We start from the raw sequence: 14,931 nt of genomic DNA, 5'->3' as shown, positions 1-14,931 counted from the left end.
CCCGTTTGAAAATACAGAGCAAGTCTATCGCGTTGTTTCTAGAGCGGCCTTTTCCGATTCTTTTCTAGAGGGCCTTTCAAGACAAACTTGAGCGAAATAAAAAAACGTCGTCCATTTGCTCCCATATTTGAACCGCGAATGCGGGCCAAATGCTCGATGTGGAATTTCCCGACGTTTTTGTCAGCGAGGTGATGCGAGCGGGTCCGCCGACATCCATCTCCAGGCCCGCCGTTGTTTCCCTATCCGCCTCGTTCTCCAAATCCTCCTTTGTCCCCCTCGTCCTCGCCCTCTCAAAAAAAAAAACACATGTCAAAACAGACGAGCCGCCGCCGCCGCACACTCGCCGGCTTTTCCCGGGAAAGGAAAACAAGTGGCCTCACATCCTCGGGCTCGTTCAAAGGTCTCCCGATGGCGGCTCGGGTTGCTACACGGCGTCTTTGTCATCGGAGGGTTGGAGGATGAGACGGGGGCGGGGGTGGGGGGGGGGGGGTCTTCCAGGAGGGTCAACGGGGCTCCGGGGAGCAGGAATGTTAATTGGAAAGATTGTTTTAATAAGGCCCTCATGCGCGGCGATGCCGGGAGAGCGGGCCCCACACAGACTACGTCTACTGTCAGCAAATATCTCGCCGGGTTGACGTCCTCCGCTCCTCCGGGGGGGGGGGGCCGAAAAGGACACGCGGCGCTCTTCCGTCTTGTCCGTTTTTAAAATCCCGTTAAAGTCTCACACTGGAAGCTCGTGTGAGAGAGGTGAAGAGTTGATGAAGCTGGCGTTTGTGGAAAAATGTAACGTGTGGATCCCAGAGGAGAGAAGACCATCTCAAGCGTGAATATCACGCTTTGCTCAAACCAAAATAAACTTCCTTCAGAGGATCCAAAAACACCTTTTTTTTTTCTCTTGCGAATCCACATTGATTTTTTTTCCTTCTGACTCTCGTTTGAAAAACTCTTTTCAGTTGCTTTGCGGCATTTTTGACCCCCCCCCCCCCCCCCCTTGCTGTTTGGACAGCTTCTCATTAGATGTCTCAGGTGTACCTCATGTTGTGCACATGACAAGCGAGCTGGCGTTTTCCCAGCTGGGGAAGAAAGAGAAGGTCCGGCCGGCGCGCAGGTGTCGGCGCTCTTTTTGGACCTGCGCGCAGGCCCGATATCTCATCTCCCGAGTGTTGAGAGATAGCATGAATGAGGTGACGTCTACCTCCTGCTCTTGTTCTTCTTCTTGTCCCCCCCCCACCCCCATCCCCCGGGGAGCCAAGGGCTGAGCTCCACCTGCAGAAGAATGACTTCACTTTGGATGTGAAAGCGACACCCTGGCCGAGCGGTTGTTTGGCTTTTTTGCGAGGCAAGGCCTTTTTTTTGGGCTCGCCAAGACGCGTTGAGCGCTCGCTCTTTGCGGTCATTGTTTGTCGCCAGAACGGAAACAACTAGGCGACATGGCATACGGCGCTAAAAAGGAGCGTCGCCGCATGCCCCTTGGTATGTTCCAGGCTACCAACAGTCAATGTGCTGTGCAATTCGTATAAAAATCGGATGAAAAAAAAAAGCCCCCCCCCCACAGCCCCCCGTTAGTGCGAACCTCGTCCACCGCGGTTGGAGCAAAGGCCGAGGGCGAGACCCACGCCGCGTCTCTTCAGCCATCTTTCAATCCCTAGCGGCTTTTTTTTCTCCTTTCTTTTCCGATGTTTATCCTCGCAAAGATTTGTTGTCGTTGCTTTCATTTCCTCCGAACAAAGCTCTGGTGAGCTTTTCTACCTTGGCTTGTGTGTGCCACGAAGGCTTCTGCCTTTCTGTCTTTCTTTCTTTCGGCCTTTATTTCTTTTTTTTTTTTTCATTAATGTTTGGAGGGGCAGCTTGGGGCTCTCGTTTTAATTTGACATTTAAACATCTGTTTTCAATTTCCTCGGAGACCAAGTCTGTGTGTGTGTGTGTGTGTGTGTGAGAGAGAGAGAGAGAGCGAGAGAGTGAGCAAGTGAAAGGGGTGACGACCCCAGTGGTGCGGAGGTGTGACATTTGTAGGCAGCATCCACGACCGCGTCTAATTGCGTTCGCAGACAGCTTAAAGTTAAGCTAAGCTTACAAGTAGCAATGGCTGAACAGCACATTGGGTTTTCGGGCCACTCTCCTTTATACTTCAAGGTATTGGGTACTCGTCAAGGCTGCCGAGACCGGCCACCCATACTGGAAAAAACTAATAATAATCTGTCAGAGGATAAGTCGCCGATACGCTCGGCTGACTTGTGTGCGGGCAGTGCGGGATGGGTTCCTACTCAGTGACGGTGAAGGCGTGGCCTGTCTCTATATGTGCGCTGCTGAGCGAATGGCGACTGGTTCGGTGTGTCATCTGCCTTGGATTTGGATCGGATCAGATTGGCCTTTATTGTCATTACACGTTCGCGCAAAGAAAATTTCACATGAAACATGAAAACCTTTGACGAACAGTGCAAAGGGCCTGTTGGTACTCGCCTTCCGGCCAAAGTCATTCGGAATAGGCTCCAGCAATGGATGGACGGATAGTGGTATCGGTGCTCGGTATCGGCGAGTCATGAAGAGGGACGAGCTGTGCCGGTTTCGCTTGGAGGAAAAATCAAACATTTGGCGTTTTGGGTCGATTCGTTGGGGTTGGCGACACCATTCGTCTTTGGACAAATCCGCCCTGGCTTTTCACACTCGGCTCTTTGACGAAGACGTACGCACGCACAGAGTCTGGCCTCCTTGTTCTTGGCGCAGGAAATCTTATCCACCCCCGGACAGCTGCAGGCTTACAACGAGCAACGGAATTCTCCCGGGAGGGGGAGACTCGTTATCCCCGACACAAACTCACACAAACAAAGACCAGCAGACAATTTCAGCATCTTTTTGCGTTGTCATCTTCACCCCCCGTTTGTTCACAGAACATTTGGAGCAGAAGGCTGTGCGGGGAAACAACAATTTGGGGTAAAAAACGGCTTTGGAGCACACCAAGGCTCTGGTTCGGGCCCGTTCGAGAAGCCCTGGCTCGGCTCACTCGCATGTTTGGGGGCGCACTCAGCTGTGTTTACAGCACAGAGGTGTTAGTTTGGAGGAGGGGCGGGAGTGGGGGGGGGGGTGGTTCCCAGAAGCGGCATTGGTGTAAGCACGGGGCCGTGCCAAGTCACCCTTGGGCCCCTTTTTGCCACCTGCGCTCATACGATGTGAGGGGAGCGCCAAATTACCCCGATCGGAGGAGCTTTTTTTGGCCGGCGCGAGTGGAGTCAGGAACGCGTTGGCCGCATCTTTCGCCGCGAGCTTTCCCGCAGCGGGCCTGACTTTGATCTGGCATTTCGCAGCCAGGGGACGAGCCCGAGACGATGCAGCCAAAGCTCACTCCGACCTCCCCGAGCGCCCACAAATAATCCGTATTATTCATCCCGTGCGTGCATATACGTGACATAACGCGGGCTGCTTGTGTGGCCTGAAAGGTTTTTTTTTTTGTTTTGTTTTTTGACGCCGCCAAGCTGCAAAAATGAAAAGCAGTTGTTGCTTTTTCGCGCCGTCTCCCACGCCTGCCTTCCCTTTGGGCGCTAGCCGTCAAGATGGCGGAGCGATCCGCGCGCTGACAATCGGAAAAATCGGAAGCCTGAAATTGCTCCGTCCTATCGATCAGCAAGGTGGCAAGTAAAAAAAAAAAAAAAAACGAGGATTGAGGAGTTTGGAATGCAGCACTTGGCGTTTGCTGTATTTCTGCCAACAGGGGGCGCCCTTGAATGTCTTTCCCATTCATGTGCCGCTTCTTCAAGCTCCGACCTGGCGGAGTTGATTTATTATTTGAGGTTTGCCTTTTATGGCGAGTCATCAAATGTCCGCCGCCACTTTCCAGCCCAAAACTCAAACGTTCCGACTCGCCCATCTGTCTCCGTAGACTTGATTTGAGCACTCGGACAAAAGCTGGCGGACGAGGACCTCCGCCGTTGGCCAAAATGGCGGACTTCCGGGCTCATTGAAACTTTTTCTTTTTTTTTTTTTGTGCTGCTCTTGGCACACGACTTGAGTTTGACTTTGCTGAGTGAAACTGGCTTTCGGCCTTGATTCCACGAGGGGCTACTAAGTCCATTTTTGGTGGTTGGGGCCTAGATCACAACCTTCGAGTAGGGGTGTCCAAACTCTTTTGTTTTGGGGCCCTCATACAATAGAATGAAAAGAATACGTTGTTGTTTTTAGAACGACGTCGCCGCATCTGACCGGGGATTTTGTTTTTTTCTGAATTCTTTCTGCAGTTCTGCGCGACGACTTCAGACAGAACCCCGCCGACGTGATTGTGGCAGCCGGAGAGCCGGCGGTCCTGGAGTGCCAACCGCCCCGCGGGCATCCGGAACCCACCATCTCTTGGAAGAAAGACGGCCTCAACGTCGACGACCGGGATGAGAGGGTCACGGTGAGTCGTGGACCAAAACTGTCCATGCCTTCATCTGGAGTGGAAAGGAATGAAACGGCCCCGCCGATGCCGGTCATTATCGCCACTCGAGTCGCTTGTTGCGACATCGATTAGCTCCTTACGCCCGGCCAATCCCGAGCATGCCGCTTAAAAATCTTTACGACCGTGGCGCGGAAACCCGCTGGCGCCATTAATCCGCGGCGCCGCATCGATCCGCCGCCGGTCCTCCCGTTGACATCTTCTCGAAGGCGCTTGCAGCTGAAAAGGACTCAGCGGTGCTAACGATGCAGTTAGCACGTGGATAGCAACGGACAACGCACGCCGTCGGAAAGTCACGCAAAGCTCCAGAAAAAGACGCCCCGTCGGCTACGGCCCAAACTTCGGGGCTGGATCTTATTTTTATTGCTTGGCTGCCTTTTAATGTCTTGGCATCTGTGACAAAGTGTCATTTTTTTTTTTTGCTCATGTGGTGGTTCAAAGTGGTAATAACACGCTAATGGTGTAAAACAGGGTGTTTATAGTCAGGAGGGCCATGAGAGAGACAAGCCTCCTTTGAAAACACTTTGTTGTTGTTTTTTTTTTGTTTTTTTTTTAGCCATTTGTGCACTTTGCAGAGTGCTTCCGCAAGGTCGTTTACAAACGCCATCAAACGGGCTGTCGCAAGCCCTTTTTTCCTCAAAATGATCATCAAACATCAACATCATTCGTCACCCACTTCAGAGGGCGCTCGCAAACAACAACAACAACAACAACAACTCTGAAAATTCAGCATTGCCCGTCCGTCTGCTTTTGATTGGGGCTCATTTGGGGGGGAATTCCAAAGGAGTTGGCCCACATACCAGCCTCGGAGTTCGATTAATCGGCACTCTTGTCCAAGAAGCCTCATGATAGTGATTGAACTTGGACGCCGTGCTTTGCCCGCGGTCGTTTTTAATTGTTTAATTGTACTGGTTTGATGATCCTGCGTTAGAGAAAATAAAAATGGGTGCCAGAAGAGGGGGGTCAACAGACACGCAAACGGCCTCGGAGAATTTGAGGCTGTCAAATCCAACATGGCCGCAGACGGCGACATCCACGCGGCATTGCGCAACATGGCGTCAAACACGCAAGCGTCTTCATGCCGGAGTCACTTTGTCCCGATCGAATATAGTGTGGGTATACAAAGTGGCGGGGGGGGGGGGGCAGACGGCGGAATATTTCCAACGTCTCTAGCAGCTGAGCTCATCAAAGGCCCCCCCCCCTCCCGCCATCCCCTGCCGCAGTGTTGTCGTTAGCGTCGAGCCTTCCTGCCGTCGCGCGGCGTGCCGGAACATGCCGTCTCCATGGCAACTGCAAAGTCTCTTGCCGTTTGGATTTCTGCAACATGCCTCCCAAGCACGCCCTCCCCCCCCCCCTCCTCCCCCATCTATTTCGGTCCATTGTGCCTACATGCTGATGACATGCTTGTAAAAATGTATTCCTGGCTGTGTGTGTGTGTGTGTGAACACGAGGTAGCGTAGCTTTTTGTCACGCTGAGGCCCGCCGTGGCTTTTGGCCAGCAACATCTGCTCGCTGGCTGTCTGGCTGTCTGCAATTGACCTTTTTCAACAATCTGGTGACACGTACTCCGACGGCGCCCTTAGTAAACAAAGTGGCGAGTGTTATTTGAAAAGTCAGTGGATATGTCTTGATAAGCGGGGGACGGAAAGCCTGCCGGCATTTACATTTCAACAGCTAATTCGATTTCAAATTGACAGAAATGGTTGACATCGACTTTGGCTAATTAGTTGACTGCCCGGTTTCTAGCCCCCCCCCCCCACCTTGCTCCCTAGTATTATGATTTTTAATTCCGTTCCTTTTTCTGCTACACCTATTGTTTCCAAACCTCATGAAAAGGTCTCCAGTCTGTTGGTCGTAAATGCCCCCACCCCCGCCCCCCACATAAACGCAGCTGCAGTATTGTGCCTCATTTTGTAGCATCGTTGGAGCTAATCATCATCCTGCAGAATGAAGCGCTGTGCAAACACAAAAGAGGATGCGCACTGAATGGGGTCTCTCCCATTATCAGCATTGCCAAATGGCACTAGACAAAAAAAAAAAAGAAAAGCGACAGGATGGAGCCATTGCCCCACAATGTCGGCATAATGGTCAGTTTGCCGGGTGGGGGGGGGCAGGGCGCTGATGTGGAGAACGCTGCGGTTCACTTTTGGTCCCTGCTGTTCCGCCAAATATCCAAATATCCCCCCTGAGGGCCGGGCGACTGCCACAGTCACTCGCAAGTACGCATGGAGTGGACCGGACTTGAAGTGGATCCTCATGTCATAGCCCCCGAAGAAGCGACAGGGACCTCGGACCCCCGCCACTGCAGCCCGCACCCCTTTACGCCGCTTGCTACGCACCTCGGGCGCTTTGTGCTTGTCACAGTGTTTTAGTTGTTAAGCCCGACTCCAACAAAGAGGAACATCATGATACTTCAAACCCTCGCGGCACCGCAGGGTGCCCCATATCAACCAAGCTTTCCACAACCTCTGCCCCCCCCCCTCCCCCTATTGTCTTGAGTCGGAATTGTGAATTTTAAACAATGTAAAGTGCTGTGAATACATCCTCTAAAACGAATCCCACGAAGGGCTTCAAACCCCACTGATTACCCCCCCACCCCCACCCCTAACCACGAACCAAAGAATTCGTGGTTAGCCCCCCAGGTAAAGAGTCTCAGAAATGAGTCTCCTTAACAGAAATGGACTTAACAGACTGTTAAGCGCCCTGATAGATGTGAAAGGAAAACAATGGGGGTCACGTGTGTTTTGATTTGATGTGGACATGTGATTCGTGATTAATGTGTGATTAATGCGATTAATGTGTGATTAATGTGATCAATGTGTGATTAATTTGATCAATTCCCACAAAAAGGTTTTACGCTTGAAAGCCAAAAGGTATCGTCGCGCCGTCGCTCTGCTTCGAGTAGCGCTTTTGCAAACGGCGCGTGTCAAGTTGCCCGTCAGTTAGCTCTCTAATGAGCGGATCGCTTACCTGCCCGCAGGTGCTGATCCCGGCCTCACAGACGCTTTTAAGGTTAAGCCCCAACCGGGATGGACCGTGGGTCCCCCGCGCTATTGTTTGCCCGCCGCGGTTGTCATCCGAGAGGAGAGCTGCGAAGAGGCGGGGGGGGGGCCTCGGTCGGCTCGTCTCCGTCTCCCCGCGAACAAAGCAAGCTCCTCTGGCCTGTAATCAAAGCCCTGGGAAATGCCCGCACCCGGACAAACCTTACCTTGACGGCTCCTCGCGTGCTGCTCCCGAGCGTCGACTTGCCACACGGAAAAGTACGTCGAAGGAAGCCGCGAGTTCTTGAAAGATTGCCCCCCCCTCCCACTCCGACCCCCTCCCGCCTCGTTGGACTCTGATTAGCAACTTTTGGAGACAGCTGGAAATGTGCTATCGGTCCTGTCGAGCCTCAGGTGCTCCCCTGGGTGATTTTGGAGGTTGTGTTGGATTGCAAAAAGTCTTTTTTGGCTCAATTTACCTTTTGAGGCGAAACAGGCCGACCGATTTCGACTTGAAGCGGAAGCTGAGAGGCCAGCGCAATGAATGGAGCCTTTCAGCGACAACGTAACGACGACCGCGACATGTTCGTGGCGCACGCCGCTAAATAATTCATCCCCTTCCCCTGTGCTCCTCAGATACGCGGCGGGAAGCTGATGATCACCAATGCCAGGAAGAGCGACGCCGGGAAGTACATCTGCGTCGGGACGAACATGGTCGGCGAACGGGAGAGCGAAATCGCCGAACTCACGGTGCTCGGTAATTCCCGTTCTTGCCTCTCATCGATGCTTTAAAAAAATTTTTACTTTCACGTCTTCCGACATGTGAAGGAGTTTACGTAGCTCGCAAAACAAAGCAAAAATTGACCAAGGGACGGCTTCTAGCTTGGAAAAACTCCCATTTTGAAATTGACCTCTTTGCTCTTTGCGCCGGCGCAGAGCGACCCGGCTTTGTGCGTCGGCCCGGCAGCCAGGTGGTGCTGGTGGACCAAAGCGTGGAGTTCCGGTGCGAGGCGCGCGGCGACCCGGTGCCGACGGTGCGATGGCGGAAGGACGACGGAGAGCTGCCCAAAGCAAGGTGCGAATCGCCGGCAAAAGTCAGCCGCACCGTCGGTCGGCTCTTTCTGGTCTCCGGCTGACGTCCGCGCCCGATCGGCGCTCCCCCCAAAGGTACGAGATCCGGGAGGACCACACTCTGAAGATCCGCCGTCTGACCTCGGCAGACGTCGGCTCCTACACCTGCGTGGCGGAAAACATGGTGGGCAAGGCGGAGGCGTCGGCCAGCCTCACCGTCCACGGTAAGACGGCGCTCGGTGGCTCTCGGGCCTTTCCTTTCGTTCGCAGGCTCATCGGATCAGGTTTGCTCCGGTTTTGTGGGCGGACTGAGTCGCTGTGCCAATTTTCTGCCTTTGGAAGGGTGGCATTTGTCTCGCCGGGATGGCGGGTGAGGTCTTAACGTTTGTTTTTGCGATACTCGTGCTGACATCACGGGCCCCATCTACGGGGACCGCTCTGATTCACTCATTTTTGACATTTTCGGGTCTGAAATGGATCCTGCAAGAATCAGAGATGGCAGGAGCGATCGGCAGCGGGTCGCGATCCAACACAGACGCTTGAGATGTCGAAATGTGATCTCAGCGTGGAAGCCGGCGACCCGCTCGATGCCGCTTGCGGCTCTAATTCGCCTTCCAGCCACCATTGAATTGCCTAAAGACCCCCCGAAATGTAATTTCAACCACATGTGGAAAATGATGCACTTCAGAGGCCCCCCCCCCCAACCTCAAAACTGACTCGTTGTTAAGCTTCCAAAGCAAAATGGCGTGCTCGCATCGCTTGGATCGACGAACGTAAAGCGGAGCAAGCGAATCCCCGGCAAGCCCTCCGCCTGCAAGCGAACAAAGGCTTGAAGCGCCCGTTTCGGCTAAAGGCCAAAGGTCAGACTTGCCTGCTAGAAAATCCCATTTGAGGTCGGCTGCGATTCCTGCGATTAGCCGATTGATTTCTAATTGCAGGAATCCATAACCACTACCGAGGTGGGAGCTAAAACCCTTCAATCGATCTCATTTGCCCTTCTTTTATTATCACCCCCCCCCCCCCCCATTTACGTCTTCAGCCCGTCCGCTGCTATTTGTAAACATCTCCGCGCCTCCTGTGGCCTTCTCCACCGGGCGTCTTATTAACACGCTTTGAATCGAAAGCAGCCGGTCACAGAGCGTGAACATTCAAAAAGAGCCCATTCAGGGGAGCTGGGCGGGTGGGGGGGGGTGTGGGGGCCCTTGAGATGCGGAGGGAACACAGGAGCCATTTAACGGCAAACTAATGGGAATGTCGGGAGCGGTGGGGGACTGGGGGGGGGGGTGAAAAGATGGTTGAGCGGGCGTCTGGCCAGCCATGCGGAACGTCTCGGCAATTGGGACGTGCGCCGGCTCCGTCGGAGAGGTTTTCCGCGCTGAGGTCAGCCGTATTCATGTCACTTCCCGCAGTCGGCGGCGCTCGGATATAATGAGGCGGGCGGGGCAATTTCATTTCACTTCATCCTTGCTCGGCCACGATTTCTTCGTATTCCTCCTCCGACAGCGATTTGGGAGTCCGGCTCAGGGAGTCCGATGAGCCGCCGCTGCCCATACCAATTCGATACGCCCCCTGCCCCCGTCACATCGCATCGCTCGCTATCCTTCACCTTTCTCCCTGACCAAAGGTTATTGACGAGCTTGTTCAATCAATAGTGTCCTTGCTCTAGTCACCCTCATATAAAAAAAACAAATTATCGATACAATGATGATTATCCCATAATCGGGTATCGACGAACCGGATTATGGGACATAACGAATCTGCGCGTTTGAATTCTTTGTAAGCATTTCAAGTTTACATCATAAAGGTGTTGGGTGGAAGCGAAAATGAACAAATCTACAGTTTATATCATATCGCGGATGCTTTTGGTGGATTGTACGTCAACTAAATGCACCTCCGCACGAATTTGGAGCCTCCAGTGGCTTCACGTATCTTATGATCTAATATAGCATGAGAAGGGGCGGAGCCACCGTCTTGCAAATTAAATCTCCTTTGAGCCCCAGAAGAGGAATCCAGAAAATGGGGGGTGGGGTTGGGGTGGGGGGGCTTTTCACACCCTCCACGGTCAGTCTGTGGACGAAACAATGTAGTCAGTGTGCGAGCGGTGCCCCGGGGGCTGTTTTTCTTTCGATGCGCGCCGCTCTTGTTACGAACTAAATCGGCGACTTGTTGTTTTACACGCTTGTCAGTCCGCAACACCTCCGCGGGACTTATAAATATGTCAAGAAAAATATTCCCTTTCATTGATAGCGGAAAGCCACCAAAGTCCAGGTTAAGACTTTGGCTCCAAGCCATGTGCCGACTTTCGCCATTGAGTCGGCAAGCGAGCTAACGCGCAGCTGGGAGCAACCAGACCTTTTTTTTTTTAAAATTATTTTGCCAAATGCCGAATTTGTCAGATTTTAGGGCCTCTCTCTGTATCTTTGCAACTTTGGGAGAGTTTAGTGTTGTCTTTTTTTAACCTGAACAACTTTTGGGCCATTTTCGGACCCTCGTCATCGCGTGTTGGAGGCTTAAAGATGACGTCATTGAAAAGCCTTTGAATGACTTTGATGACGTGCTGCTTTAGCACACAAATTAAAAGTCGTCTTTATTTATTTGAGTTGAGGCCCAGAACGGTTTTGAATGGACTCGCCGTCCCCGGAGCGACGTTACCAACGGCCCGTGCGAAAGAGCCTTGAAGGAGACTTCAAGGCAGGAATTTCCTTGTCAGCAGCGCGCATGCTGTGGAGAAAGCACTCAAAACGCCAGCTGGGTGACCGAACGCGTTTATCTACGCGCGTGCGCGTGTTTTTTTTTTTTTTCTCAGCCTTCAAGCGCATTTCCATCGTGCTTTGCTCACTGTTGATGTCCAACATGCCGATGGTTCCGCGTAGCACATATGCACGCTGACGACTCCCGATGGGAGACGCCATTCATCTTGTGAGTTCTCCGAATGTGGCGCTAATAATAATAATAATAATAATAACCTTTCGATGTCAGTTGAGTGCCGCTGGGTCTGATGCCGCTAAGTCGGCGCGAGATCTGCCAATTTTAGGTTTGAAATTAGTCACCCCGTATATCAGCCACCATGGCTTAGTTCTTTCTCCACCCCCCCCCATTTTATTTTTTATTAATTAATATTTGGAGGAGGCGGCCCGGTAGTCCAGTGGTTAGCACGTCGGCTTCACAGTGCAGAGGTACCGGGTTCGATTCCAGCTCCGGCCTCCCTGTGTGGAGTTTGCATGTTCTCCCCGGGCCTGCGTGGGTTTTCTCCGGGTGCTCCGGTTTCCTCCCACATTCCAAAAACATGCATGGCAGGCTGATTGGACGCTCTAAATTGTCCCTAGGTGTGAGTGTGAGTGCGAATGGTCGTTCGTTTCTGTGTGCCCTGCGATTGGCTGGCAACCGATTCAGGGTGTCCCCCGCCTACTGCCCCGAAGACGGCTGGGATAGGCTCCAGCACCCCCCGCGACCCTAGTGAGGATCTGGCTCGGAAGATGAATGAATGAATGAATGAATATTTGGAGGGTGGGGGGTGTACTGCTAGCAGTTTGCTTTTTAGTATTTGCGTAATTGTAAAGATGAAATCCTGAGACGGTTGGTCGTCTTCGATTTCCGATCAGCTTCATGATGAAGTTAGCAAAGAGCCGCCTGCCGCGTAAAGGCTAGCCTCATTCAAAGCTCGGACGTGCGTGTGGGACACTCTTGACATTTTCAAGCTCTTCTGATGTACAAAAATGGATGTCTTCACCGGGCAGGATGTCTAAATCTGCAAGGGCACAAATGAGTCAATGACGCCGGGTGGGGGTGGGTTTGGGGGGGGGGCAGCAGGCGTGGTGGGTCATTACTCCGACTGACAGCGTTTACGTTTCGGTGGGAGCGCATAGATTAGATAAGGTGAGCCATCGACCGCGCAAGATTTATGACCCCCCCCCCCCCCCCCGAGAGTGTCAAGTTAACATTCACCTTTTGTTTATAATGGAGCGGCGCTCACATTGGTGACCGAGCGGCTATCCCTCGGCCAACCGGGAGCGTTGCGCAAGTGTTGATGGCATTGAGTTGGGGAATCTTCCATCATCTTGTCATTTTGGTTTGCATCATGCAAAATATTCTTTGTGTCCGTTTGGAGGAAATGTTCTTTGCTCTCTATGCAACCCTCCACTTTTGTATTTTTTTTTTTCTCACCAAACAGCACCAAAAAGAATCCACTGCATCGTTAGACATATAACATATAACATCATAATAACAACCCCCCCAATCAAATATCGTTATCACATGAATGAGCAAAATAATGTGAACAAACATAATAACAAAATATAGAATTTAAAAAAGCCAGAAAGAGTTTTCTCCTCCATTTTGTTTTATTTTCACGTTCAAGCTTTACTGCAGGTCAATTACAAACTCTGCATATGGATAGTTACAAATATATATATATGAAATACATTTTTAAAATAAAAATTAACATCATTGTAAAAAAAAAATTAAAAGTATGTAGTTGCTTCCAAATGGTTTAAAAATACTTGAATGCCATTTTCAAGCCTTGTCTATACTGATGTGTTTTTATATGTATTTAGTCTTCTATTAAGTCATTTTTACAAACATTATTATTTTTTTTTTGTGAGAATGTAGAACTGGTCATTTGCGGTTTAGTCAACGCCCCCCCCACAGTGAACTGTGCCTTGTCTTTTGTTAGTCAATGACACTCCCTCGTATGCATTTGTACCCATTGCCCTTCACCTTATTTTGACCTTGCTCATTGACATTTTGCGTTGTTGTCTCTTTTCTTTCCTTTTTTTTTTTTAGTCGTGTCTGGTAAGTTGACTTGTCACCCGACACAGGAAGCTGTCGCCACTCCACCCACTTCCACTTCCCCCATCCATCCTTCTCCCATCACCACTCCACACGCCAATCATGTCTCTGTTGTCACCAGCAACGGAGACGAAATGGGTAAAAAAAAAAAAAAAATTAAAAGAAAAAAACAAACCCACTGGTCTTCGCCCCTCCAAGGTAAAGGTGTCTCATTTATTTTTCTGTTGTTGTCCTCTCCCCTTTTTCAATGCATTTCCAAATAGCGTGTCTAATTCGCGGACAAACGGCGCCTTGATTTCAAAGGACAGCTTTCCAATTGTTTTTTTATGCATGCCCTCGGCGTGCAAATGATTCACACATTAGACGGCGGAAATTGTTCGGCCGCACCTGGATGCTAGCCGACGCGCATCTCCTCACACGGATGACGACGTCGAATGCGCCCATGCCCCCGCCCGTTCAGGTTGTCATTAAGAGTCTGTTGGCGAGGAGCAGATGGTTCAAATGTCTTCTACCCTTTCCGTGTAAATTTTAATGCGCCGAGCCCTCGTTCCATGGAAATGAGTTGGCAGCTGGGCAAGCATTCTTGGTTGTAATTACATGCATAGTTGCATCGGTGCGGCGTTTAGCGAGGCCACGTCCACGTCGCTAAGTCGGCGCTCATAATTGTCAACTTTACGATGGACAGTTGGGATGCGCAGTGGCAAAGGTAGACTTTTTGCGCTTGAGGTGTTATTAAATCTCCACCGTCAGACGGAAAATGTCTGGGAGCTAGCTAATTAAGCTAGCTAGCTTAGCTAATTTAATATTCAAACTTTTTGGCACGCTGTGGGAATCCATCGACCATCATTTGCCTGAAGAGAAGAACAATGCCAACCCGTCTGAATTCTGATCTTCTAAAAGCACAAAAGGGCTCAGTCTGAAAGTTGCGTTTGCGTCAAGCTAGTACTTTACATGTAGCCGTGATATTCATATTGATATGACTTGCTCTTTCAAACCCATTAATTGCCCAAAGCATCCCACTAGCCATGACATCTGCTAGCCAGAGACTGAGCTGCCCGTTTTTTTGTTGTTGTTTTTTTTGTTTTGTGAACAGCACTCACACTTCCTGTCGCTGTTTACGGGAGGTTTCAAATAATGAAACATTTTTAGTTGCCGGCATATACCACACGCATTTCTATTAGACGGGGCTGTGGACTAAGATTCATTTCCAAAATGATCTTAGCCCCAACCCATCAGTTGGTAGCAAATTCAATCATGAGACAAAGACACAAAATAGCTAGCGAAAGTGTTTGTCATCAAAAATCGCAGGACACCCCCCCAGCAATTAGGCAAACACTACACCGCAAAGCTTTACTGAACACTGCGTGTGGGAAGTCCTTAGGCCCTCTGCACCGTCCCCAAAAATCAGCTAGCTAGCTACCCGCGGTCTTAGACGGTGGCTAACCGCTATCTCTGCTGCTGCTCTCCAGTGCCGCCTGCATTTGTGGTGAGACCGCGGAACCAGGTGGTTGGCGTCGGCAGGACCGTCACCTTCCAGTGCGAAGCCACCGGCAACCCCCAACCGGCCATATTTTGGCAACGGGAAGGAAGTCAGGTAAGCAGGACAAGTCGGCACTACGCCGTGCTTCTAAACCAAAGGAACTTGTAAATCGGGGCATGTCACGA

The 14,931-nt window shown here is 51.2% G+C and overlaps 1 protein-coding gene across 4 annotated transcripts in view; it reads left to right on the top strand.

The window, feature by feature from the left end:
- LOC127608548 (roundabout homolog 1-like) overlaps positions 1-14,931 on the top strand; it is a 121,242-nt gene that overhangs the window by 86,610 nt on the left and 19,701 nt on the right. For all 4 annotated transcript variants that reach the window (XM_052077668.1, XM_052077669.1, XM_052077670.1 and 1 more), the window contains 5 exons: positions 4,230-4,387; positions 8,044-8,164; positions 8,344-8,482; positions 8,575-8,702; positions 14,736-14,860. In XM_052077668.1, coding sequence (XP_051933628.1) covers positions 4,230-4,387; positions 8,044-8,164; positions 8,344-8,482; positions 8,575-8,702; positions 14,736-14,860 — 671 coding nt within the window. The remainder of the gene's footprint in view (positions 1-4,229; positions 4,388-8,043; positions 8,165-8,343; positions 8,483-8,574; positions 8,703-14,735; positions 14,861-14,931) is intronic.

This window comes from Hippocampus zosterae, chromosome 10, assembly GCF_025434085.1.
Source record: "Hippocampus zosterae strain Florida chromosome 10, ASM2543408v3, whole genome shotgun sequence".
Classification (NCBI taxonomy): Eukaryota; Metazoa; Chordata; class Actinopteri; order Syngnathiformes; family Syngnathidae; genus Hippocampus; species Hippocampus zosterae.
Note: the sequence above shows the minus strand (reverse complement) of the source record. Positions and strands in the feature narration are given on the sequence as shown.